Source organism: Vidua chalybeata, chromosome 7, assembly GCF_026979565.1.
Source record: "Vidua chalybeata isolate OUT-0048 chromosome 7, bVidCha1 merged haplotype, whole genome shotgun sequence".
Classification (NCBI taxonomy): domain Eukaryota; kingdom Metazoa; phylum Chordata; class Aves; order Passeriformes; family Viduidae; genus Vidua; species Vidua chalybeata.
Window position 1 is genome coordinate 741779 of NC_071536.1, and position 25615 is coordinate 767393.

A 25615-nucleotide genomic window follows, 5' to 3' on the forward strand; every position below is an offset into this window, starting at 1 on the left:
ATACCATGATTATTAAATCTTTGCTGACACAGCCAGCTGGCCTCCAGCTTTCTCCAGCTCTGCAGAACTGCTCCCAAGAGGGATTTGCTTTTCCCTGCCAGCAGGGAGGGAGAGGTCGGCTCTTCTTCTGCTTAGGATAATCCCCTGTGAGGGAAGGGGAGAGAGGAAGGGAGAATGGTAAGAGGAAATTACTCTGCTGAGCTGATGCATGAAGACAGATCCCTTCCCAGCAACCTCTTTCTGGGAGCTGCTGTCTGGTTTTCAAAATCCCAGGAGAGTTCCCTTGTAGGGGCCTGAGGAGGTGTGTTGGAAAGCCAGATCAGGTCTGATCCCCATGAAGTGACAAGCAGCAGGACTTGTCCCTGGATATGCTTGCTCTCTGGGACAGCATCTTCAGTAGGTTTGAGATGTTGTGAAAATTTGCCCTGCAGTGCCCTCATCTCCTGGTGCCATGTGTGCAGCCCGGCAAAACCCACACACCTCAGTGCCTGGGTGGTTATTTGGACTCAATGATCCTTGACGGTCCCTTCCAACTCAGCTTATTCTGTGATTCTGTAAATTCATGTTGGAGTTAAAAAAGGGTGCCTGAAGATTTTTGGGTTCTTGAGGTTTCAGTTCAGCACAGTCTGCAGATTATTTTCCACTGGTTTTGGATGCTGTTTATCCAAAGAGTCATTATTTAATGTATGTGCCTGTGTAGAGTGGACAGGGTCCTCCACTGCTTTAACTTGTAATTAGTGAAGCTTCTGAGTTCTTCTGAGTTGTCTCAACTTGGGAGACCTTCAACAGCCAAACCTGCAATGTTTCCACCTGACCATGCCCACAAAGATGCTGTCAGAGGACAGGCAGGGTGACAGACGTGGCGGCAGCCCTGCACGGTGCCCCAGTGTGGCACGTCTCCTGCTGCCTTCATGCCACCAGCCTGGTTGCAAACTTTGTGCCAGCTGGGTTTGTGCTGTTGACTTTTTGGTCTTTGGAGCCATCAACATTTTATTTAATGCTTTATTTTTATTTTATTTAATGCTTTAAAATGTTTTACTTAAAGCTTTTGGTGCCTTCCTGTGCTTTTGAGAGCAAGTTATAGCTGCAGCTGTACCGGGGTCCGCCCTCAGGTATTTCACCTCACCCCCTACCCCTCCACAACAATTAATGCTCCCACCCATGGGGGGTTTGGCAGGACTGTCTCCAGCTCTGGCCATAAAGAGCAGATGGTCATTACCACCTTGGGGTGCCTTACTGTAGAGGTTCTCAGGTTCTCCTGCCATCTTACCAAGTGAGAAGGTGCTCATCTCCAGATATCCCTAAGGACTTGTGCTCCTGTTTCTACCTCCTGGCCTTGACAGCTTTGACCGTGTTCCCAGCTCCCTGCCCTGGCATGGCCCTGAGGAGAAGGGCTTTTCGCAGTCTTGGGTGGCCCTGTGGGTTTCTCCTCAGGAACAAGCCCCTCCTGTTCCTGACTGGCTTGAGCAGAAAGCCCTGAAAGTCAAGAAAGTGAAGAAAGTGCTTCTCCAAAAATGTTGGGCACGTCCATGGTGCCCCCATGCCCCCAGCTTCAGCTGTGCCTTGTTGTGGGGACTCCCCTGGCAGAACCCAGACCAGATGTCCTGCAGGTTGGGATGTGATGGGAATGCCTGTCCCCCTGGTGCAGCTTTCTTGGCCCAGGAGCTGAGAGGAAAATGCTGGCAGGTGTCCCAAGCCCCCCTGCCCCAGGAAGTGGGCTGAGCCCCAACGCTGGGCACTGCCTGCTCCAGGGGTCCCTGAAAGGCTTGTGGAGGTCCCAGGCATCAGTGGCTGGACTGCCATTGCAGGTACAGTGACATCCATAAAAAGGGTAAGGAGAAATGCTTCCTAAGTTTGACTCACAGCTGACACCTCCTGATCCCTCCCTCCGTCCTCAGGCTGGAGAAGTCTCCTCCTCACCCTTATCCTCCTGCCTTCTCTTCCTCCCACAGAAACCAAGGGGAAAGCAGTAAAAAAAAATATCTTCACCAGCTCCTGCCTCCGGACCGTGGCCTCGCTCAGCTGCTGGGTTTTTCTTCCCTGCTTATTTCCTTGGAGCCAGCTCGATGGTAATCTGAACTGAGAAACATGAGGCTGCGAGACTTTCTGCTCACTCTGCTGCTCCCAGCCAGCTTCCTGTGGGGGGGCTCATGTGCTCAGCGCCCAGAAATCATCACCCAAGTCTCAAGTGCAGAAGGTAAGCCTGGAATGCTTTCCAGGGTGGTTTTCCTTCCCTGGATCAGCAGAGAAGCCTGACTGCTGTTTCCCTCTGAGACGGATGCCTCTGCTGCAGACACACTGCAGATTTGTTGGGACATTCGGGCTTGCTGAGGAGAGCGATGTAGGATTAGAGAGGATCTGAAAGAACTACCCACTTTAATTTTTTTTTGGCTCTTTTTCCTTGGTTCTATCTGGTCAGGAGTTACCCATAGCAGTGGGATGCAGGAGAGGGGGATAACACTGGGTACCAGTCCAGCTTTCTCAACTATTTCTGAACTATAATGCTGGATGCTGGCTCTTAAGGGAAGTTTATGTTATTGCTCTTTCTTAAAATTGTATTTTTGGCAGGACGTGTCAGAAAATTTTTACTTCCTTATTGCATTGATTGCTAAAATGGTTTCATTTTTTGAGTGGTTCCGGCAGCTGCATGTTATTTGGTATAGTAAGTAGTATAGGTCTTGCAAAGATATCCTTTGAATGGAAACAGAGTAGAAAGTATAGGAACGTGTTAAACGCCACAAAATTATGTTCTCTGAAAAAGTGATCTTGCTTACTTTTGATGCCAAGGGGGTGAGGATGTGAAAGCATTCCCCTTAGCCCAGATCCCTGGAGCCTGCTAGGAGGGAAAGGGGGTGGGCAGTGCAGGAAGCCTGGGAGGGGGAGGTGATGCAGCAGGACTGCCGACCAATTCCTGCCTCTCCACTTCTTCCCAGACTGCCCTGTGGACCTGTTCTTCGTCCTGGACACCTCAGAGAGCGTTGCCCTGAGGGTGAAGCCCTTTGGGGACCTGGTTACCCAAGTGAAAGATTTCACCAACCGGTTCATTGATAAGCTCACCCAGAGGTACATCCCCCGGCGGTTTATCCGGACTGCTTTAGGGATGGAGCCAGCTGCCGGGTGGGATGCTGAGATCCCCCAGTGTGCCTGTCCACAGAAGGAAAGAAGGAAAGCAGGGATGCTGGGGAGGGGGATGGGAGCCTCTCCCCCCTCTCCCAGTCCTCAGCTGCTCGGTTTTGTCTCTGTCTGTGCTGACAGCAGCAGTGTGGCTTTAGCAGGGCTGCTTGCACCCACCCACAGGAAAGGCAGGAATTGCTGGAGCAGCTGACATGGCAGCCCAACCCCACCACCTCCAGGTCACTGTGTTGTTATTGTGCAGTGCCAAAGCAATGCTGATCCCTGTGCTCAGGCCCAGAACCACCCGGGTGCATGGGTGGCAGCAGGACACTTATGGGGTTAAACTCAGCACTCACAGGGTGAGCTGCAGAGCAAACCCTCCTTTGCCACTGGTGCACCCCAGCTTTGGGTTCCCCTTACCCATCCCATTCTCCAGCTCTTTATCTGTCTCCTCGTCACCCACCTCTGCAACCACCAACCCAGGTCAGACCCTGGCTTTCCCAAGGGAATACCCAGGGATGCCCAGGAGCACCAAAGCTCCTGGATCCCAGAGAGGGTGGTGCTGGGCTTGATTGCAGGCAAGAGATCCATGGATGCACAAGAGTACCACAAGTGCTGGAGGTACATGGGTCATGCTGAGCTCCTCAGGGCAGCAGGAGATGTGTGCTGGTGCCCAGAGGGGCACTGTGGGGATGTCCCAGTGCTGCACCAGCTAGAAGGGCAATGCCCTATCTCAGGAGGGTCAGGAGGGAGTTACCAGCTCACCTGTCCATTGCCCAGGCAGAAGAGTTGACCAGGAGTGACCAGGAGCCTTGTGCTTGGGAACAACCTGCCAGGCCTCCATCAGTGCAGCATCACTCTCCCCTGTGCAAGGTCCTGGGCTCAGTACTGCAGCGGGATTGAGGGAACCACAGTGGACAGAGAGATGTGCAACACCACTCCTTTGGGACTGGCCCCTGCTTACTGAAAAATAAATCACATCCCTTTGGGATTGGTCCCCATACCCTGAAAAGACCTTTCTTTGGGGCAGTGGACAAAGCACAGGTGGTGCTTCTGTCCCAGGGAGTCACAGGTAATGGATGTGACAGGGCTGCAACACACACACACTCATCCTTCCCCAAGTTAGAGCATCCTTCCAAGGGAGGTATCCCTCTCTGATTTTAACTATCTGGCAGTGGAAAACCTCTTTGCAGGGTATTTCAGTGGTTACCTGCCTTGCACACACACACACACCTGGCTGTCTGGCTCAGCCTCTCCTGCCCAGCTCCAGCCCCTGGCACCTCTTCCAGAAGCCTGTCTTGCCAAGCTGTTTGATCCCTGCAGATGCCCACCCACTGCATCACTTTGCCCTTCCACCCATGGGACAAGCTACCCTGGGGTCCCATGCTGTGCTTTGCACGGGAAGCATGTCTTGGCTCTGCAGGAGAGTGGGGAACCCTGGCAAATCCCTGTTCTGCAGAGGATTTGCATTTTCTGTGCTGGTGTGAGCGAAGCTAACTCTGCATCCTGGTGCGTCTGTGCAGGTACTACCGCTGCGACCGCAATCTGGTGTGGAACGCGGGAGCACTGCACTACAGCGATGAGGTGGTGCTCATCAAGAGCCTCACGCCGATGCCCAGTGGGCAGAACGAGCTGAAGAACCGCGTGTCAGCCGTAAACTACATCGGGAAGGGCACCTACACTGACTGCGCCATAAAGCGCGGCATCGAGGAGCTGCTCATCGGGTCAGGCAGCAAGGCTGCAACGGGGTGGGGGTGGTGTGGCTCTGGTGGGTGGAGGGTGGGAGCTTCTGGGTTGGGACATCCCTGTGCATTGTGCAGAGTTGTCCCCAGGCTGGGAAAAGAGATCACAGCATGGGGACAGGGGTGGCAAGTTTTGCTGAGATGAGGCACACCCTGACCACAGGCTGGGGCACTGTCTGGGGTGAGTGTCCCCAGGTGTCCAAACCACTCCTCTCCAGCTAAATTCTTTCTATGTTAAATCCTGTGTTTAAACCTTTCCAGTGGTTCCCATCACAAGGAGAATAAATACCTGATTGTGGTGACTGATGGACATCCCTTGGAAGGTTACAAGGAGCCCTGTGGAGGCCTGGATGATGCTGCCAATGAAGCCAAACTCCTGGGGATTAAAGTGTTCTCTGTTGCCATCTCTCCCAACCACTTGGTAGGGACCACACAGCAGGGATGCTCCCAGCAGGGGATCCCCTGTGAGACCATGGGACCCCAAGTGTGACAAAGGAGGGACACTCAGAGCCTGCACAGGTGCCCACAGGTCTCACTCTGCCCTCCCCACCCTCAGGACCAGCGGCTGAACATCATTGCCACGGACCACGCCTACCGCCGCAATTTCACTGCCACCAGCCTGAAGCCCACCCGGGAGATCGATGTGGAGGAGACCATCAACACCATTATTGACATGATTGTGAGCACTGCCCACCCCTTCCCCAGCCCACCCCCTCCTCAGGCACCCCTGTCCCTCTTAAACCCCTTCTCTTTGCTTTCTTGTCTTGCAGAAACTTAACACGGAGCAATCGGTGAGCATCCCCCTGCGACTGACCCTGTCCCCTGTGGGTGACCCATGGCTAGAGGGGCTTGGTGGCACAGCCCTACCCTGTAGGCAACCCCTGTCAGCCTGGGAAGCCCCCCCCAAGCAGGGTGCAGGCTGACCCTGCTGCTGCCACCTCCTCTAATGCTGTTTCCTCCTTCCCTCTGTGCAGTGCTGCTCCTTCGAGTGCCAGGTGAGTCATCCTTTTGAGAGCTCTATCCCCTTGCCTCTTATCCCTTTGGTTCCAGGATGTGCCTCAGGCTGGTCTAACCCACATCTCTCTCCTACAGCCTCCCCGAGGGCCCCCCGGACCTCCTGGTGACCCTGGCCATGAGGTGAGGGACTGGTTGTGGCTGCGCTGTGGGACTGAGACAATGGGATGGGCTCAGTGGGGATGCTCAGAGACCTGGAATCACTATCATAGAACCAAGAAGGTTGGAAAAGGCCCCCGAGGTCACCTGCGGGGCATGGACCTACACCATGCTCCCATATGGCCGGCACCATCTGCTTCCTGTATCCATGGAGCATTTCTGCTCCCATGCTCCCTGCTCTTCTTTCAACAGGTCATCGTTCTGTTCCTGGGGATGATAAACTAACTGTGTTTCTCTCCTGTACTGCAGGGAGAACGAGGCAAGCCAGGTCTTCCCGGCCAGAAAGGAGAGGCTGGAGACCCAGTAAGTGAAGGACCAGCCCTGGTGACACTGCACAGGGCCTGTTTTTTGGCTGCTTCTGGCCAGACTTCTCAGACACATCCTCACCAGCATCACCCTGTTTCCACGGGGTGTGCAGTCATGGTGGCTCCTCCTCTTGCTACAAGGCTTCCTTGTTCCTCACCCAAAATAGCCATCCCTCCTGCAGGACATGTCTCTGACTCATGTGTGCCAGCCCAGGGGTGGACTCTGGGCTCCCTCCTGCGTCCTCTGACACAACAAGCACAACAGTGTTACAGGGCAACCTTTGGTAAATAACCTGAGAGCATGAGGAAACTATTTCCCTCATCCTCCCTCTTTTATTTTACTAGGCACACTTATTTTTGGGAGGCACATTTCTCCCAGTCACCTAAGCATGCAGTTACCAATCTTGTGTGCTCCCAAACTGGAAACCCCATGCCATGCATTTTTTCTTCCCAAGGGTTTTCTGCCCTTCCCTTTCCTCCCAAATGATGTGTCGCCAAGCACCCGGTTTCTCTTACCTCCATGAAGAGCTGGAGATGGTGGAGGTGAAGGCAGGTCCTCTTGACCCTCCACAATGATCCCATGCTTGCAGACTAGGAAAACAAGGAGCAGAGTTAGGCGAGAGGCTCCTGTGTGAAAGAATGGCAGTTAGGCCCCATATCAAGAGTCTGGGGGGATGCTGTTCAATGGTGGTGACTGTATCTGCCTCTGTAACACCATGTTTCTGTCCCCTAGGGGAGGCCAGGAGACATGGGACCTGTTGGCTACCAAGGAATGAAAGTATGTGGGGCTGCAGGCTCACAGAGGTGGTTCAGAGGTGGGCCACGGGCTTTGTGCTGCAAGTGTTCTCATTCTTCCATTTCCCTTTCTCCTTACCTCTCTAGGGTGACAAAGGAAGCCGAGGAGAAAAGGTGAGGACAGCAGGGATGTTTGGGAGAGATCCCTATGTCCCCATGAGTGGTTATCCTGGTCTGGCCCTGCAGCTGTATGGTGTTGGGGTCTGCTATATGCTGCCACTTCCACCCCTCCTGCTGGCACTGCCTGAGCCAGGAGCAAGGATCCAGCAGGATCCAGTGGGATCCAGTGGTGTGCAGAGGAGTGGTAAATGCCTGCGTCCTCAGACTGAGCTGGTGTGGGGACTGCACTGTGGTGGGAGGATGGATCTGCTCTGCATGGACATCTGACACCCCTGTCCTTCCCTCTGCAGGGCTCAAGAGGAGCCAAAGGAGCCAAGGTCAGACTCTGCATTTGCACCATTTTCCTCTGTTTGACGTTTGGGAGGCATTGGGACTTTGGGAATGACTTCATGGTCCTGGTGCTCTGTTTCAGGGTGAGAAAGGCAGGCGTGGAATCGATGGCATTGATGGCATGAAGGTAAATCTCTGCTCCAGGACACTTTGCTCGGCCTGAGCACCCTGGCTTTTGCCCCTCCAAAATCATTGTGGGGTCTGGGGATGAAGCCTGTAGGGCAGTGGAGTTCCCTCCCTGCAGGGCTATCCATCTGCCAGCTAGGGATGGGGCTGGAATGTCCCTTCAAGGGGTTTGGGATGATGGATGGGGTCTTCCCGTGAGTGTCACTCATTGGGGACCCCTGATTCGGCTGCCTGATAGGGTGAAGCTGGATACCCTGGATTACCTGGCTGCAAAGGCTCACCTGGATTTGATGTAGGTACCCTGTGGATGCCCCTTGCATGCAAGTGAACAGCTCTGCCACGATGGTGTGTGGAAATAGGGAATTGCTTGTAAATATGCAATGCTTATATCCCAGGCATGGCACCTCGGGGCTGACCCTGGGACAGTCTGCCTCATCCTTGCCTGGAAGGTGTCCTCAGTTGCCCTTGGGCTGCCTGACATTGTATTTTCTCAGTTTCCCTGCTTTTTCCATGCTCCCAGGATGACATACTTGTGGTGGCACCAGTGTCACTGTAGTCCAGCAGCCCAAAACCACCTTTTCTGCCATTTTCCTCTGAGCTTCAGAAGTGTTTCAGCAATGTGGGTACAGCATTGCTTGCACAGCTCCATGGTGCAGGAGTCCCTTCTGGCCATGTCCCTCCTGTCCACTGCAACCGGGAGCCATCTGCCAGGCTGCTGGGATGCTCAGTCCATGCCCAGTTTCCTGCAGATGGTGTCACCAGTTCAGGTTTCAGTGACACTGCCTTTAATTTCAACAGGGAACTCAAGGCCCACCTGGACCAAAGGGAGATCCTGGTGCTTTTGGACCCAAGGGAGCAAAGGTGAGTTGCTCTGCCCAGCCTCACACAGAGGAGGAATGCTGGGACCCCTCTCCTGCAGGAGGGAGAGGTGGAAATTCCTTGCACTGATTGGGGCAAGCCTGTCCCAGAATCAGAATGGTTTGGATGGGAAGGGACCTTAAAGTCCACCTCATTCCACCCCCTGCCATGGGGAGTGGAGCCTTCCACTAGACCAGGTTGCTCCAAGGCCTGTCCAACGTGGTCTCTTCACTAGAGGATGGCCCCCATTGCCCATAGTGTGCCCATGGTTCGAGGGTGCCCACAAGCCTGGCACAAAGCATCCCTGAGATATCAGGGAAGTGCTGTGAAAAGGCGGCTTTCACTGGGAGTGGAGTAGGGAGGGATCTGTTGGGATGGGGAGACACCAAAACCCTGAAAGAGGCTTGGGGTGCACTGTGGCTCCTGACAGCTTCTGTGCTGTGGGAGCTGAAATCCAGTGCTGGATGCAGTCATGATGGTGCCTTGTGTTCTTGTGAAGGGGGAGCCTGGGAATGGCGGAAAGCCTGGCCGACAGGGGATTCCTGGCAACCCTGGAGAGAAGGTGGGTGAAGAAGCACACTTGTGTGAACATCCTCTTGCTCTCTGTGAGAGGACCCTGCTACAGCCTGGGCTTTGAAGCAGAGCTTACCCAAAGCTCTTCAAGTGTGCAGGGCTTTGATCCAGAACTGTCCAACTTCTTGTTTGCATCCCTGTGTCTTGCAGGGAGCTCCTGGGAACCGGGGTGAGCCTGGACCAGCAGGAGAGACTGGTGACGAGGTGAGTTTTCTACCTGTGATGACCCTGTGTGTGCTTGCTGGCCATCCCCACTCCCTGACCACCCCTCTTGTTTCTCCACAGGGTGCTTTAGGTGAGGATGGTCCTCCTGGAGAACGGGTAAGTGAAAGAGCCTCTGCCCAGGGCAGGGGCTGGGACCCTCTGGAAGAGGAGGAGGAGGCCTAGGGGTGAGCCTGCTCAGAGGTGGGCAGTGAGGGAGGGGTTTGCCCTGCTGGGAGCAGGCCCTGATTTTGTGATGGCACCCTCTCTTTGCAGGGCAGCAATGGAGAGAGAGGACCCCCGGGCTCACCGGGTGACCGCGGGCTGAGAGGACAGCCGGTAACTGCAGCTGCAGGGCAGCCTTCCACATCTGCTTGCAAGAGGGGTGATGCTTGGAAGTCAATGGCTGGGAATAGGCATCCAGTGGCTAACTCCACCAGCCTGTGGGCCAGCAGGCAAGCTTAGTACCTTGACCTGCCAGTTTGGGAGGGATCTGCTGTTGCCCCTTTTTGCTGGCAGGTAATCACCTAACAGCCAAAATCCAGAGGACAGCATGCCCAGCAAGCCAAGAGCAAGTGAACAGCTGTCAATTCCTCCCTCACAACTGGAAAACTAGTTAATGAAGAGGAAAGAGTCAAGGTGTCCTACACTGGGTGCTCAGGGGCTGCGTGAGCTACCAGTGGCTTGGGCAGGAGGGCACAGGTACAATCAGCAGCAGGGCAGCATGAATGGGTATGGATGGAAGAGGAAACACTCTTCCCTCCCTTTTTGAGTGGGAGTCACTAGGAAAATATGTTTCCAGCCTGTTGGGGTGAGTCATCAAGCGTGAGCGTGGGAGGGACAGGCAGGAACCCTCAGCAGGCCAGGACAAACATGTGGCAAGCAACAGCCATGCCACACGTCATAGGGAGGGGCAAGGGGTGCTCTGTGCCAGGTGGGGGTGGTGGGAGCCAGGGCATTCCACAGCAGGAATTATTCCCATAATCCCATCCACCATTGCACCACTCATTTCCTGTCCCTGCAGCGAGGACAGCCAGGACCCAGCACCAGCTTGGAGGGGGGCAAAGGTCTGCCCTGGGGAGGTGGCAGCTCTGGCAGGGGGCCTCTGGCAGCCTCCCCCTTCCTGTTTACAGCTCAGGGAGCGTCAGTGCTGCTGCATGGGGTGTGCGGGGCAGATGTGCAGGAGATGAAGGCACACACAGTTAAATTGTTCAGCAGATGATGGGCTGCTTTCTTCCAGCTTTGATTCCAAGCACGAGGCTATGTAACCTTGCCAAAAACGTCTCAGGGCCATTTGGAAGTTGGGTTTTGTATTTGCTGTTTGGCTTATGCATCTGGACACTTCTAAGTTGCGAACAACAGCTTTAGGTCACCAACCTCTCAACCGCTTCCCTCAAATTCCCCTCTCCTCTCCCTCCCCAACTTGCTCGTTGCTGGCCATGTATCTGGATGGGGAAGGTGCTGTAGAGCCAGGCTCGGTTTGGCAGTCACACTGCCATGTTGGGATGCAGCTCTGCTGGATTTGTGGAACGCTATTCAGTGAAAGGGAACTGAGCCATGTCCATGGGGTATTTCCTTCTACTGGAATTGTTGGGGTGGAAAACCACTGAGACTCAGGTTTTCTGCGCCCTACTGGCCTGTCAGTTCTCTGCAAAAAGCCCTGGCTCAGGCTTCTGAGTGTTAGCAAAGGAGAGGGGAGAACATTAGCAGTGAGAAGTGAGGGTGTCTCTCTCTTCATCTGTGGCTCATTCCCATGGAAATCCTGTTAGCTCCATAGGGATGGTAGGCTGGAGGAAGGATGCAGCTATCCTGGAAGCTGTGCTCCTCTCCATGCAGACTGCCCAGGGCAGGAGCTGCTCTAGAAGAGCAGCCATGGGTGCAGTGTGGCTAGTTTGAGTCCAGGACCAGCTCTGTGTATCTGCAGAAGATTAATCTCTCCACACTTTTGCTTTTGTGGCACAAAATGGGCAGAAAAATGCCCCCTAAATGCAAGTTTCACAAGGCCTTCCTCTTAAGGCTATCTTCTTGGATTCAGTGTGGCCACACTAGCCTATCTTTATCTTCCTCCATCTCTGACAGCTCCCTATTCAATTCCTGAATCTGCTTCAAATCCTTGCCTCTTTGGATGACTGCATTTCCATCTGACTGTGGGTGCTGCACCCCTGCTCCCCATTGCACACAGGTTCCTTTGCACCCACACCTGCTCTTCTGTGTATGTTTTCAGGGAGAACCTGGACCACCTGGTGACCAAGGGCGGGAAGGACCCCTCGGTCCACCTGGCGACCAGGTAAGAGCTTGGCTTAACCTTCTGGATCTCAGATGGAAGTGGCTGGGAGATCAGGGAGAGTGGGATGAGAGGTTTAACTGATGGCACAGCATCTTGGGACAACTTCTCAGCATCTTCCAGACCAGGAAGCAAAGCTGGTGAAGAAGGGCAAGGATTTCTATGAGAACCCAGGATATGAACAGGGCCAAAAAAATGCAGACTTGACTGTTGGGCTGTGTGCAGAGCAACCTGCACACCATTTCCCAATCCCATGGAAGCAGATGTCAACACATCTGACAGAACTGGAAACTGGCAAGTACAAGCTGCAGCCACACAAAAAATGTTCATGCCTGGGGCCAGAAACTGCTCACTTCAGTCAGGGGTGTCAGTGAGACATTTTGTGTCAGTGAGGATATCTTGACATGGCCGCAGTGGTGTCCCTGACACCCTTGGCATCCTGCAGACAGCCTCTCCCAGAGCCAGTGCTCCTTAAGTCCACTGGCTGCATGGTGTGACCCTACTGCTCTAGGGTCTTCTTGTGCCTTGTGTGCTTCAAGGAACAGATCTCAGACTGCATGGGCTTGCTGGAGAGCAGGGTTGGCCACCTCCAGCCTGATGAAGGCTTCTGTCCCCTGCACAGTTGAAGGCTGCCTCTTCCCTGCTGATAACTTGAGGTCTAGAGGTATTGCTGGGTCAGTCCTTCATGGCCATGGCACTGATTGCAATGGCCAACAGGATCTTTGCACCTGAGCAAGCACACTTTGACATCATCCTTGGATTGGATTCTGTAGGACAAATCCCCTTCTACCCACACCATCGGAGTTTTGATGGATCCCAAGATGCAGGAATGTATCAAGATAAACACTCCCACACTGTCGGAGCAGGACTCCCACAATAGGTGAAGCATGGAGGCCAGCATGCAGAAAATGTGAGACAGCTTTTAAACTCCCTTCTGCTTGGCCAGGTGTTGGAGAGCCCTTGGAGAAGATCTGGAGTGCAGAACATGAAGGGGGGGCTGTTGCATTCATATTGTCTCCAGCACGGCTGATCCCCATGTCAGACCTGCACTGTGCAGAGGGTGTCAGGCAGTATCCAGCTTGCTCAGGTGTCTTTTTGGGAGGTGGCCCTGGTGGGAAAGCAACTCTTCAGATGTGTGCATGTAATGATCCACTGATCAGTGCTGCAGGCTGGTGCCAGCAAAAGAGGCTGGGGCTGGAGCTGCTCTCTGTGTGGTAGAGGCACATTCCAGGTTCAAGGCAGGAGAAAGACCATGTAGAAAGCAAAAAATTGATGCAAGTGTGGTGGGGAGCCAGGCTGGGACAGATCCTACTTCCAGCCAGCCTTTCCTGTTGGGGAGGAAGAGGAGAAAGAATGGTCTCTCCTGTGGGCCACCAGTTTTCCCTCCTCACCACTGAACTTGAGTCAAACCCCTGTCAGAGAGGGAAGCATTACAAAAGCAGCTCCAGTGCCTCCCTGGGGCAGAGGCTGCCCCAGTGCTCCCACCAGTCCAGGGAGATTTGAAAAGCAGTTGCAAAGTGAGGATGATTTTTCCATGAGCTGAGAAAGAATGCTTGTGTTTGGCCAAATTAAAAATAATTATGTAATTAGGTTTGGGTAAGAGTGGAACCTTGGCAAACACAAGTATTTTTCAAGCAGTGTTATCTGCAAGCTCTGGACCCTGGAGAGTGTTTCTCTTGTCAAGGGGAAAGTGCTCCCGCTAACCTGAAAGAGGTGAAAGAGATTTTCTATCTGAGAGAAGCTAAAGGCCAGCACACTCTTTCCCTGAGCCTCATGGGACAGGTTTGGTGGCCCTTCTCTATTCCATGGTGCCCATCCATTCTGTTGGGTCCTTGTTGCACCCAGAGAAGTAGTGGACAAGATCTACTTACCCCAAATCCTGCATCATCCATCACAAACTCCTCCAAGGCCATGAGGGATTTGCGCTGTGCGGCTGCAGTGAGCATGAGAGTGGCCAGTGTGAGCCAAGAGTGCCGTGGCTCCAGCCTTGGCTGGTGTGAAGGATCACAGGTTCCTCTCCTTCCTTCCAAGATTTCTCTCTTCTGGGCTTTTGTGCAGAAATAAGGTCACATGCCTCTTGAAGCAGTTCAGTGCTCTGCACTGTGCTATTTTAAGTTTTCTGCAAGGACACCTTTCCTTGGAAGAAGGGTATGTATGGCTTGGATGTTCAGCACCAGCTCTCTGCATCCCTCTGTCCTCTCCATTACCTGGGGACTGGCTGCACACTCAGCTCCACACAAAATGCTGCCTGAATATTTGATGTGATGCCAGAGCATCACTACCCACTCATTGTCCACCATCACACCCCACCTCCTGGAAAGCAAACCCTGGAAAGGGCTGTGGGCACTGAGCAGAAGGTGGAGGGGTTCCCTTGGGCATCTGTGGAGCTCTCAGAAAAAAGAAACCTCCTCCTGCCTCCTCTTCTGTCTCATGGTGTCTCTGGCCAATCCTGCAGCTGGCGGAGCAAGTAGCCACTGCCCAGATGGGATGTGGCAGCGTGACAGCTTTGGTCTGTTCCAGCACACGCTGCCAGGGCTCTGCAACCTCTTGAGAACAGAAACTCCCCAGAGCCACCCTGCCTGTGACCCAAACCATAAGGCACATGGAGGTTTGTGTCACCTTCAGGGTGATGTGCTTGCACCAAGGACTGTCCTCCAGGGGCACCTGTGTCATGGCTGATGAGGTGCTACTCTGCCACACAGCTGTGCTTTGATGCTGAAAAGCATCAGCCCATCCTCCCTGGTCCTCTTCCCACCAGGTCTTCTGTTACTGGGGTGAGCTTTGAAGGAGAGGGATGGTTTTGGGGGCCTCAGCTGCCACTAAAAGCACATGATGTGTGGCCCATACCTGTGGTGTCACACCTTAGCCCAGAAAGCTTCTGGGTTTGGCTCATGCTCAGCAGGGATCTACCTCCCACAGGGTTTCACAGAGAAAATGGCCTTAAGGGAGGAAGGAAGAAAAGGACAAGCCAGGCATGGCTCCTGAAGAGCCTCCCTATCAGTATTCACCCTGATCTATAGGTCCATTCTGGGGCTGTCCAAGGTGGAGCTGACTTGCCATTGGGCACCTCTACCCATCAGATCACAAAACAAATGAGCCAGCCCTTAAGGGCAGGAGTGGCAGCAAGAGAAAGCCCCTTTGAGACAGCTTTCTGTGTTTCCCTAGGGTGAGCCTGGACCCAGAGGACCCAAAGGCTACAGGGGAGATGATGGCCCCCCCGGCAGTGAGGTCAGTGCTGCTTCATCATTGCTTCTTCTGCAGGGAGGGGATGCAGGGTCGAGCAGCAGGTGCTGCCCATTAAGGCTTTCCCCAAATCCTGTGGATACTGGAACACTATTGAACCTATTGGTACAGGCTCCAGTACTGACTTCCTAGCAGACACATCCAGAGGTTTCCATTCGTCCTTAAGACCACAGCTGCCTTTTCCCCCACCTCCCACAGGTCATTTCTTGGGGAGGTTATAGCTACACCACAAACCACAGAGCTTCCCATCACAGGAGCTGGGGAAGATGCTGTCTGGGGGCAGCCACCTGAATCTGCTAGCAGGTTTGATCCCCAGGATGGGGAGCAAATGGAAACCAAGCACAGCCGATGGATTTCATAGAAATCCTAGAACATTTGATCCTAGTTTGAATCCTAGTTTGGGTTGGGACAGACCTTAAAGCTCATCCTGTTCCACCCCCTGCCATGGGCAGGGACACCTTCCACTATCCCAGATTGCTTCAAACCCCATCCAACCTTACCTGAAACACCTCCAGGAATGGGGCAGCCACAGGCTGTGTGGGCAACCTGTGCCAGGGCCTCCCCAGCCTCTGAGTAAAGAACTTCTTTCTGACATATAGTCTAAATCCTCACATCGCTCTTGTATAAGCAGAACACCTCCACGGTGGGCTTGTGTTGGTAGCTGGTTGCCTCAGAAGTCATTGTCTTCCCAGCTCAGATGATGCTGTGCAATACTTGACTTCTTTTTCTGCCCCTTTCAGGGCCCAAAGGGATTGCCTGGAGCACCTGGGCTGCCTGGGGACCCTGGGCTGATGGGAGAAAGGGTGAGTGGTTCTGCAGGGGAGATATAATGTCCAAGGAGACCAGCATCTTGCTGCCATGCTATCTGAGGGGTCTGCATTTCTTTATCTTATCTGTGTTTGCCTTCATTTCCAGGGGGAGGATGGTCCTCCTGGGAATGGCACAATTGGATTCACAGGTGCCCCAGTAAGTTTTTGTGCTGCCTTGAAACTGTAATACTATTATGTCTACTTGTCCAATCTAACACACTTCCTTTTCTCCATCCCCAGGGGCAGCCAGGAGACAGAGGCAACCCTGGCATTAACGTAAGTGTGCTGCTTCCTCAGCCACACAGGATTTACCCTTGGTGATGGTTTGGCACTTGGAACTTCTCCATCAGCTGCATGTTGGAATGGGCTCCCTGCATCCCTGCATCTCCAAAACCCTCCAAACCTCTGCTCACCTCTCCCTGCAGTGGATGCTTCCACTGGAAGTGTTCTGCTGTGGCTGTAACACCCAAGGGCAGCAGCTTGCACTGTGTGCTCTCTGAAGCAGTCCCAGGGCCAGAGTTTGGGGTTGGGAATGTCACCCAGGGGAGCTGGGTAATGCTATGCCAAGGGATTGATTTAGTGTTGGGTCAATGGTTGGATTCGATCTTGGAGGTTTTTTCCAACCTAAACAATTCCATGATTGTGTATCAGTGAAAGCCACCAAAGAAGTTCTCGTCATCAAGAGCACTGAAATCTGGTGCTGGGAGCCTATGTGCTGCTCTCTTCCCCTGTCCCAAGCCAGCTTTCACAAGGTCACCACACACCAGCACCAACTTCATCACGCTAGCAACGGCTAGTCACCCAGCAGTCTCATCCATACTGTTTTTCAGGGAACAAAAGGCTATGTTGGACCTAAAGGTGATGAAGGGGAAGCTGGTGACCCTGGCAACGATGTGAGTAACCATGCTGAATCCTCTTTTCCTGTGAGAACAGTGCAGGAGCCTTGGGCAATGATGGGCCAGAGCCCATCAGACTTTGTAAATCTTCAGCCTTTTGCCTCTGAGCAGTGACTGATGGATAGCAATGGGAGCTCCCTCCAGGTGTTCATTTTGTGTCCGACAGCTGGCAAACCTCCACATTTGTTAAGCTGAGGTGGGCATCGCCTCTGCAAGGCTTTGTATGCTTCCAGGTGGCACTGATGATGATGGCACTGGTGATGTGGGCTTTATCACTGCCCCATGGAGGGAGATTTCCCCAGTGTCCCTTCCAAGTCCTCATTTAATTAGGTACAGCAACTTCAGATAACACTTTAGTGGTGAAGCAGGGCTCATCAGATATCTGGAGGGAAAGGTGCTGTGTGGGAATCCTTAAAATCAGAGGGTTTTGGGAAAGCTGCAAAAGGCAGGCCCTAGAGACAGCAGAACTGTGATGAGAGCTAAGCAGTAGCCATAAGATTTGTCAGCAAAAGAGTAAAAGAGCAAAAGAGTAAAAGAGCAAAAGAAGTAGAAAGTAAGGACAAATAGAACAATAGTCTGTGTATTAACGCTTTACTAGAATAACTCCCTATGCTACAGAAAAGTATATCTAGTGAGACTTTAGGAAGTTTTAAGCTTAATAATGGAGCTCTGTGTGTTGTACTTTAAGATTTACAAGTAAATATTGTATTTGAAATAAGCAAGTATTGTCTTAGCCAAAGGTATGTGTGCTTATAGTGGTTGGATAGAACTACTGTCAATATGCTTTTCCTTTGTGTGATTGGTCAAAAAACTTTTAAAGTGAGTTGTAACATTGAATTCTTTGTCTGCTGCCAGGGACATGAGCTGCTGGCATCTTTCCATTGTCATAACCATGTGAGGAGACTGATGCTGGAAAATAAACAGCTCGAGATGCATTCTTCAGCAGTCCCATCCCATTTGTGATTTGTAGATAGACCCCTGGCCAGCAATAGTGCTACCCCCTGACTCACACAGATTTATGAGTTTTGGTTTTGTTTTCATTCCAGAACCTGACCCCTGGGCCCAGTGGCATTAAAGGAGCAAAGGGCCACAGGGGACGTGAAGGACCCCCGGTAAGTAAGGACCCTGGCAGGGCTGGCCCCAGTGGCATGCATCCCACCATCCCTCCATCCATCCCTCCATCCTTTCATACTCTGGGTGCTCTGGGAGCAACACCAAGCCATGCACACATTGTGTGTGCTCACTGCCTTCCCACCTGGGTGTACATGGCACATGTGGAAGTGGATCTCCTCCTTCCACCTCCCTGCAGCAGCAGGGAATCATGCAAACAAGCAGATATTCTTTCTCCAAGCCCAGTGCAGGGGCCAGCAACTGGGAAACCAAGAGGCTTTTCACAACTCTGCATTGCTTGGGAAGGTATCGTTAGAGTACACCACAGATAGGACTGACTACTCCTGTAACTCCTCTGTACTTCTGTTTGACAGGGACCACCAGGACCCAGGGGGCCTCCAGGACCAGATGTGAGTGGGACAGGATTGGGGTGCTTGCTGGCCTGCTCTGTGCATTGCTTTTGCTGTTAATCAAACATTTATTTTCCTGTTTTCAGGAATGTGAAATCTTGGACATCATCATGAAGATGTGCTGTGAGTATCCCTATACCTCTTCTCCCACCCTGCTCAGTGCCTTGCTAAAGCAAGAGGCAGCTGACTTTTCCCTGTCCCCAGGCAGCAGAATGCCATCCATGGGCATGTCTCCCCTTTCATGAGCCACAATTAAGTCCCCTTGATCCATGGACCTCCAACTCCATCTCTAGAGTAGCTCATACAACTGTGTCTCACTTGTGTGTGGCATAGACTGGTTTGTCTGTGGTTCTGTACAGGGAAAACATGAGAAAAGTTGTGTAAAATCCTTGAGTGGCCCATTTTGCAATGTTTTTTTTTTCTAAATATCATGGTCTAATATTCCCCCCTCAGAAGGGTGGGGGGGCTGGTTTGGGGTGTCCTGCCATGGAGAGAAGCAGCATATATGTCCTACAGAGGACTTCTGGCTCATGGCCAGTAATGAAGTGCTGGAAGGACACAGGGTACTTGGGGAACTGACTTTGAGCACTACACTCTCGTGATTTACTTAGCTTTTATTTTTGTTTAAATAAGAATGCATCGGCATGTGCAGACACAGAGCTCTTTGTGTGTGTGGTGCTCCAGATCAGGGCATCACAATCTGAAATGGGAAAGAATCTGGATATTTCAAGTGGGAGAGAAACCTCCATGAGCTTGGATTGTCCAGGCCAGGTGTCTGTGGGTTTGCAGAGACACAAACCTGCAGTCTGCATTAGGGTGTGAAAAACCCTTTTGTCAAGCATTTTAATGTTGTCTCTTTCTCTCCCTTTTCCTCTAGCTTGCTGTGGTGAGTGTTACTTGGCAAATATTTGCTCTGCAAATATTTGCTGGTCCTTCTCCTTCCTTGCACCCCTCCCTTTCCCTGCTCCTTGCCTTCTGCTATGGAGATGTAGTGAGAGCCCGTGAAGGAGAACCAGGCATGAGCCAGGCAAGGGAGGGTCTGAAGCAATCTCTGAGAATGCCACACGGATTAGAGGCTGATGTGCCTGAGTTCTGCAACTGGAAAATGGTTGTCAAGGTGCCATGTGCCAGCAGGGTGGATTTTCTCCACCCATTTTACAGTTGAGATGTCTGTTCTGGGCACACTGTGGATCTAGCTCTGTCTTCTTCCTTCCAAATCTTGTGCTGGTCAGCAGAGGAATGTGCTGGGCTTTATTCCCTGATACTGCCCTGATAAGTTGGGTTTGCAGTCCAAAAGCTTGAAGGGAGAGGCAAGGGCACATTATGTTCTTCAGCTTTGAGAAAGAGGGGAGCAAACTGAGTCAGCCTCCTCCAGCCCACCAGTGCTGCCTCTGTCCTGCTGGGCTGGGTGAATGGAAGAAGTGAGAAGGCTTATGAGGAATGTTATGGAATGACTACTGGGTGGTTTAAGGGTACTCGCAGCCTGAAAATGCCACGTCTCATTAGGGAGCAAATGCACATGGAAAAATTTGTAAACTGGCTCTCAAGTCTCCTATGCAGCTATTTTCCTGCATTGTTTTACACCGTGCTTTAGGGCATAGGCACCCAGCTGGGCAGGGCTGCAGCAGGCATCAGCTACTTCCTTTAGAAATGCTTCCCTACAAAACATGTCCCTCCGCTCCTGTGCTTTGCTCCAGAGTGCACCTGTGGTCCTGTCGACCTCCTGTTTGTGTTGGACAGCTCGGAGAGCATCGGCCTGCAGAACTTCCAGATTGCCAAGGACTTCATCATCAAAGTCATTGACCGCCTGAGCAAGGACGAGCGGGTCAAGGTGAGATTTCCACTGAGTGCTATGAAATCTTTGTGTGCACTTACTTATTTTTCACTGCAAGCAGGAAAATGGGGAGGTGACCCCGCTCCAAAAAGCCTCCACCAGGCTTGGCTTCAAGCTGGGGGTGGGTTTCCCAAATTCATAATGTGATGGAGATTAGACAGCAGATCATTGTCCCAAAATAGACATTTCACTCTTTTGGGGCAAAGAGACTCTGTTTACTCCATGTCCTAGAGCAGATGGTGCATCGAGCATTCAATCAGCCTGATCAGTGTCTCAGTCTCTCCCTTGTTCTGATGAGAATTTCAGTTGTCTGGAGTGTGTTGGAAGTTTCTGATGTCCAGCTTCCATGCTTGGATTTAGGTCACGAGTTAAGCACACTACTAAAAATGACTCTTGCAGCCCAAACGCAGCAATACTGTCCCCATAGTGAATCTTTCAGTCTGAAGAGGAACACAAATGCTTGCTCTCCTTCCTAGCTCCTCTCTGGTAACCTGCTGTATGTTTTATTTTTCTATTATTTATTTTATTTATATATTTATTTATCTGTGATTTGAAGGGCTGTTGGGAATCTGGACTTTCCTGAAGGTATAACCAGCCACACTTAAAGCACATAATCTGCTGTTGAATACTAGTGTGGTGGGCATACATGGGGCTTTTTGGATGGCAAAGAGCCAGTAATAAGTAGAAATGGTAGACCTGGGTAGCAAAACCACCGTGTTAGAAGAAAACCAGGAGTCTTGAAAACATATCTTCTCATGGAACCATAGAATCCCCTGAGTTTGAAGGGATCCAAGGATTGAATCTAGCTCCTGACTCTGCACACAGGGCAAGCCCAAGAATTCCACCATGTGCCTGAGAGTCCAGTGGCTGCTGTTGAGACTAGTGAGCTGTGAGATCTAGGTTTGGGTCTCCTTTTCACTTACTGTCTCACCAAATTGGTCCCAATGTGCATCCACTCCTGGTGGGGCTCTGCCTGCCCAGAATAAGGCAGGAGAGAAATATTAGAGCCTGCCATGAAGGCATTCAGGAGAAACCATCAACAGGATTCTGTGTCTCTGGGTTCCCCTGAGGTATCTGCCCCTAACTGGTTTCTGTTCTGTCCCATAGTTTGACGCTGGGGAGTCCCGTGTGGGCGTTGTGCAGTACAGCCATGACAACACGCAGGAGCTGGTGGCCATGGGGGATGCCAACATCGACAACATCGGAGCGCTCAAGCAGTGAGTCTGTGGGGTCTGGCCCAGGGCAACCTACTCGTTCCCATCCTCCATATCCAAGCCAGCAGTAAACGATCTAGATGTCCTTTAGTGGAAGGTAATGGCTGGTGGCATGATAAGTGGTGCTAAGGCTAAACTAAGGAGCTTGCCAGTTTTCCACCCAAATCCCCATGCAGGGGTGTCTGCTTGGTCACAAGCCTTGTTCTTGCTCCTCCAGTACCCATGGGCAGGGCTGTCAGGCTCACTGGTGTCTGTCCTTGCAGGGCAGTCAAGAACCTGCAGTGGATCGCTGGGGGCACCTACACTGGGGAGGCCCTGCAGTTCACCAAGGACAACCTGCTGCGGAGGTTCATGTCCGACAAGCGCGTGGCCATCGTCATCACAGATGGGCGCTCCGACACCCTGCGAGACCCCACCCCGCTCAACTCCCTGTGCGATGTCACTCCAGTAAGGGCACAGGGGACCTGCTGTGCAGCAGCTGTGCGGCATAGTGCAGGCTCTCTGGGTGTCTCCATGTCCTTGCTACACAAGGCTAGGGCAGGGGACACAGGTGTCACTAGAAGCACTTTCACAAAGTGGCAGACATACACAGTTATGAATGCATTAGATGATGAATGCATCCAGTAATGGACTTGAACTTCCCTGCAGGTGGTTTCCCTTGGGATCGGTGACATTTTCCGAAACCCTCCAAATCCAGATCACCTGAATGACATTGCTTGTTTAAGCAGACCAACCAGGCCGGGACTGTCCATTCAAAGGGACAACTATGCAGAGCTCCTGGATGACACCTTCTTGCAGAACATCACCTCGTACATCTGCCAAGGTGGATGAAAGGCGGTGGCTAGAGGCAATGGGAAAGGTGGCGAGGGATGCAGGATGCCCTCCCTTGTGTCCCCCCAGGCATGCTCTTAAGCAGGGACAAGGGTATCTCATGTCTCAGAATACTTCATGGTCAGGTCCCCATCCTCATCTGCTCCAGGACATGTCTGTCCACACCATTTTTCATGCACGTTTATAGCCTTTGCACAGGTGGCAAAGGTGGGTGGGTTCACCTTCTGCAGGTGAACTTCTGTCCCTTCTGTGGCTCTGTGGGACAAGTGGTTTTCCTGGGCCAGCTGGTGACATTAATCTCTCTTATATTCTTAACAGAGAAAAAATGTCCTGACTACACCTGTCCAAGTGAGTATTGACTCCTCATGTCACGCTGAGGGACTGTGGGTGGTGTGATGGGGGAAGTGGGAGCTTTTGTTTGTGGGGATGCACAGCTTAGGCACCTATTGCAATTGGGATGCTCCTAGTCTGGAGAGGTGAGCAAGATCTGTCAGACACTCTCAGGGTCTCTCTCACACACACACAGCAGCCCAAATCAGCTGGGGAAAAGTGTAGGTGGTTGTTTCTCTGGCATCTCAAACCTAGAGAGGAGGCTGTGAAAGATCGCGACCCTCCCAGGTTTTAGCAACTGACCTCATTACCTGCTTCCACTATCTAGTGGTGGAAGCATGAGCAAAATCAGTTCCATGGCAGGGATATTGGAGAAAGGTGCTTGAAAAGTGAGAACAGGGAGGGTTTTAATGGAGTACACCTCCAATTCAGAAGCATAATCAGTCCTCAGAATTTCCATGGAAAGAAGGGAAGTGAGGAGGATGAAGTGGTTCCCCAGACACGCAAGGAGAGCCACTGTGTTTAAACAAGAGTCACTAGATTATCTCAGCCAAATAAACATCTACAGCCTATCCTAAACCAAATAAAAGAAGGAATGAACAGGTGAAAGGACAAGTGTAGGACAGCACTGGGGCAGGGGAACGAAAGCTAGCACGAGTGGAGATTTCCCTGACAAGGCAGGAAGCCTGTGAGACATACCAGTAACTTCATAGGCATTCCATGGAAGAGCCAAAGTGTAACAAGCCCTGGACCTTTTCCCTTGCAGTCACCTTCAGTGGGCCAGCAGACATCACGCTGCTGGTGGACAGCTCCACCAGCGTGGGGAGCAAGAACTTTGAGACCACCAAGAAGTTCGTGAAGCGGCTGGCAGGGCGGTTCCTGGAGGCCAGCAAGCCCACTGACGACTCTGTGCGCATCTCGGTGGTGCAGTACAGCGGCCGGAACCAGCAGAAAGTGGAAGCTCAGTTCCAGTACAACTACACAGTCATTGCCAAGGCCATTGACAACATGGAGTTCATGAATGATGCCACGGACGTGAACTCTGCTCTGCAGTTCATCACAGAGCTGTACCGGCGCTCTGCCCGCACTGCGGCCAAGAAGAGGGTGCTGGTGTTTTCTGATGGACACTCCCAAGGGATCACCGCCAGGGCCATTGAGAGGGCTGTGCAGGATGCACAGAAGGCTGACATTGAGATCTACGTGCTGGCAGTGGGAAGCCAAGCCAATGAGCCCAACATCCGTGTCCTGGTCACAGGGAAGAGTGCAGATTACGATGTGGCTTACGGGGAGCGGCACCTTTTCCGCGTGCCTGACTACACCTCTCTGCTGCGTGGTGTCTTCTACCAAACTGTGTCCAGGAAGATAGCTGTTGACTGAGCATCTGGGTGGGTTTCTGCCAAGGCCATAGCTGCTTCTGTCTCACCTAAAAAGGAAAACCAACAAAGCAGAAAAAAATTTTAACAGTATTCTTGACCAACCTGAGGAATTTACATCTATGCAGATGACCATAGTGCCACAGCCTGGCTGTACATAGTCCCCTCCCTTCTCTTTCTGCTTCACCATCTGTGTCTCTACTCTCTGTTAGCCTCAAATTCCCTCGCTGTCCATGACTGCCCTCCCTTCCCACAGCAGGAAAAAACAAGCACACCTAGCAATAGGCCATCAGAACACAAATACCAACCTCATCCCACTGTGTTTTTGCCAAAAGTCAGGATGAGGGCTTTTGTACCACTAATATCTAGCCTGGTCTCTTAAGGCTGATTATGCTCTTTTTAGGTACCTTTTTTTTTTTCCCCATTTCCTTCTCTCTTTCACACATCAGTTGAGCACTTGCCCAGCTCATCATGATCTTAACCTAATGCTGTGCTTCGAGTGAAATATTCACACTTCAAAGCAAGCTTTGAGAGGGGATTGTTGTCACAGCTGGCAAGTTTGGTTCGTATCTCCCATGCCTGAGGAGGAGAGAGGGCTGGACTGCACTACCCAAGCTGTGTGCAAGCATCTCTGACCTCCAGAGCCAGGGGATGGGACACTCACTTCCCAGGGCTGGGATAGAGGTGGGTGGTGGAGCATCCCTCAAACTGATGCTCCCATTCAGGACAGAAAGGCTGGACACCAACCAAAGCAAAGATGGGCAGCAGCCTTTGGGGAGGGGGGAAACCCTTAAAAGAAGCTACATAACTGCACTCCTTCACTTATTGATCTCATGGTCCTACAGTGAAACCAGGAACCTCATGAATAACTTGTTTTATGGTTCAAGCTCCATTCTGGAAAATCTCTCTGAGCCCAGATGGTGGGATTTTTTTTATTATTATTTTTTTAAATTTTATTTTAAAAGAGCCAAGCTGACTTATTCCCAGCAAGGTCTCTTGGAGTACTGTTTCTATAGGACCACCTAGGAGTTAGGCACCTGGGCCCTAGTGAAACCCACTAACTGCACTATATATTGAATTAAGGCCTCATCCTCAGCCCAGAGAAGTCAAGTGAAAGGCTGCCATCATCTCCCAGGGTCTTTGACTCACACTCTAAGATATATTGACAAAGGTGCTATCACTTATGTGGGTGATGTGGGCCCTTGGTGCTTACACAGTTGTTTCTGGGACCACTCTGAAAATGTGGTTTGGCTGGGTAAGATTTTGTTTCAGCGCTTCCACTGGTGCTCCTGCTATGAATTCATGCACTTCGGAGAAACCAACAGCGACTGCCAGGTATCGGCACTCCAAACTCTTTACCTTGTATCCAAAACCCCATTGTACCAGTTAGTTTTATTTTATGCCTGTGTTTTACTAAAATTGTCCACTTTGAAAATTTGTCAAATAAATTGTTTTCCACAGTCTCTTTGGATGTTTGTCTGACTTGACTTCCTCCCTCCCAGATCTTGATTCTACATCTCTAAAAGGTCCTTGGGGAACCCACACCTCTGTGTCCCGGGGCTTGTCACAGCTTTTCACTGTGGATTCCTGCAAAGTGACTTGTTCCCCAGGCAGTGGGGACATTCAACAGGACATTGTCTCATGTCCTCCTCTTAGTCATGCTGCCTCCATCTCTGTGCCTCCCTGGAGGACGGGGACACCTCACTCACAGCTGGAAAGTCTGAGGAGCAGCTCTGGGGTGGCTCTGTGGGTGGCAGCTGTTTGTGTCAGATCTCCTGCTCTCCTCTCCATGGAAAGTCAGGAAAAAATGCCTTCATATTTGCCCTAAGAAAGGCAGGTTTTGTTACAGCTCAAGAAGTACCTATTAATGGCTTGCCACAGTCCTTGGCATGAGTCAGGCATGGAGAAACATGACAGGGCAAGCCCTTAGGCTACACATTTGTG

The 25615-nt window shown here is 51.9% G+C and overlaps 1 protein-coding gene across 1 annotated transcript; it reads left to right on the plus strand.

Annotated features, from left to right (window-relative positions):
- The first annotated feature begins 1944 nt into the window (after nt 1-1944).
- Nucleotides 1945-25134, plus strand: COL6A1 (collagen type VI alpha 1 chain). The gene is made up of 34 exons (XM_053947780.1): nt 1945-2197; nt 2934-3063; nt 4638-4838; nt 5118-5277; nt 5413-5535; nt 5627-5647; nt 5831-5851; nt 5949-5993; nt 6279-6332; nt 7068-7112; nt 7217-7243; nt 7540-7566; nt 7662-7706; nt 7944-7997; nt 8504-8566; nt 9063-9125; nt 9287-9340; nt 9422-9457; nt 9614-9676; nt 11562-11624; nt 14787-14849; nt 15605-15667; nt 15780-15830; nt 15914-15949; nt 16504-16566; nt 17616-17681; nt 18054-18089; nt 18176-18228; nt 19794-19920; nt 21031-21140; nt 21401-21584; nt 21786-21960; nt 22287-22316; nt 23065-25134. Exons 1-34 carry the CDS (start codon nt 2089-2091, stop codon nt 23673-23675), a joined length of 3072 nt encoding a protein of 1023 aa, XP_053803755.1. The 5' UTR covers nt 1945-2088; the 3' UTR covers nt 23676-25134.
- Nucleotides 25135-25615: the final 481 nt, after the last annotated feature.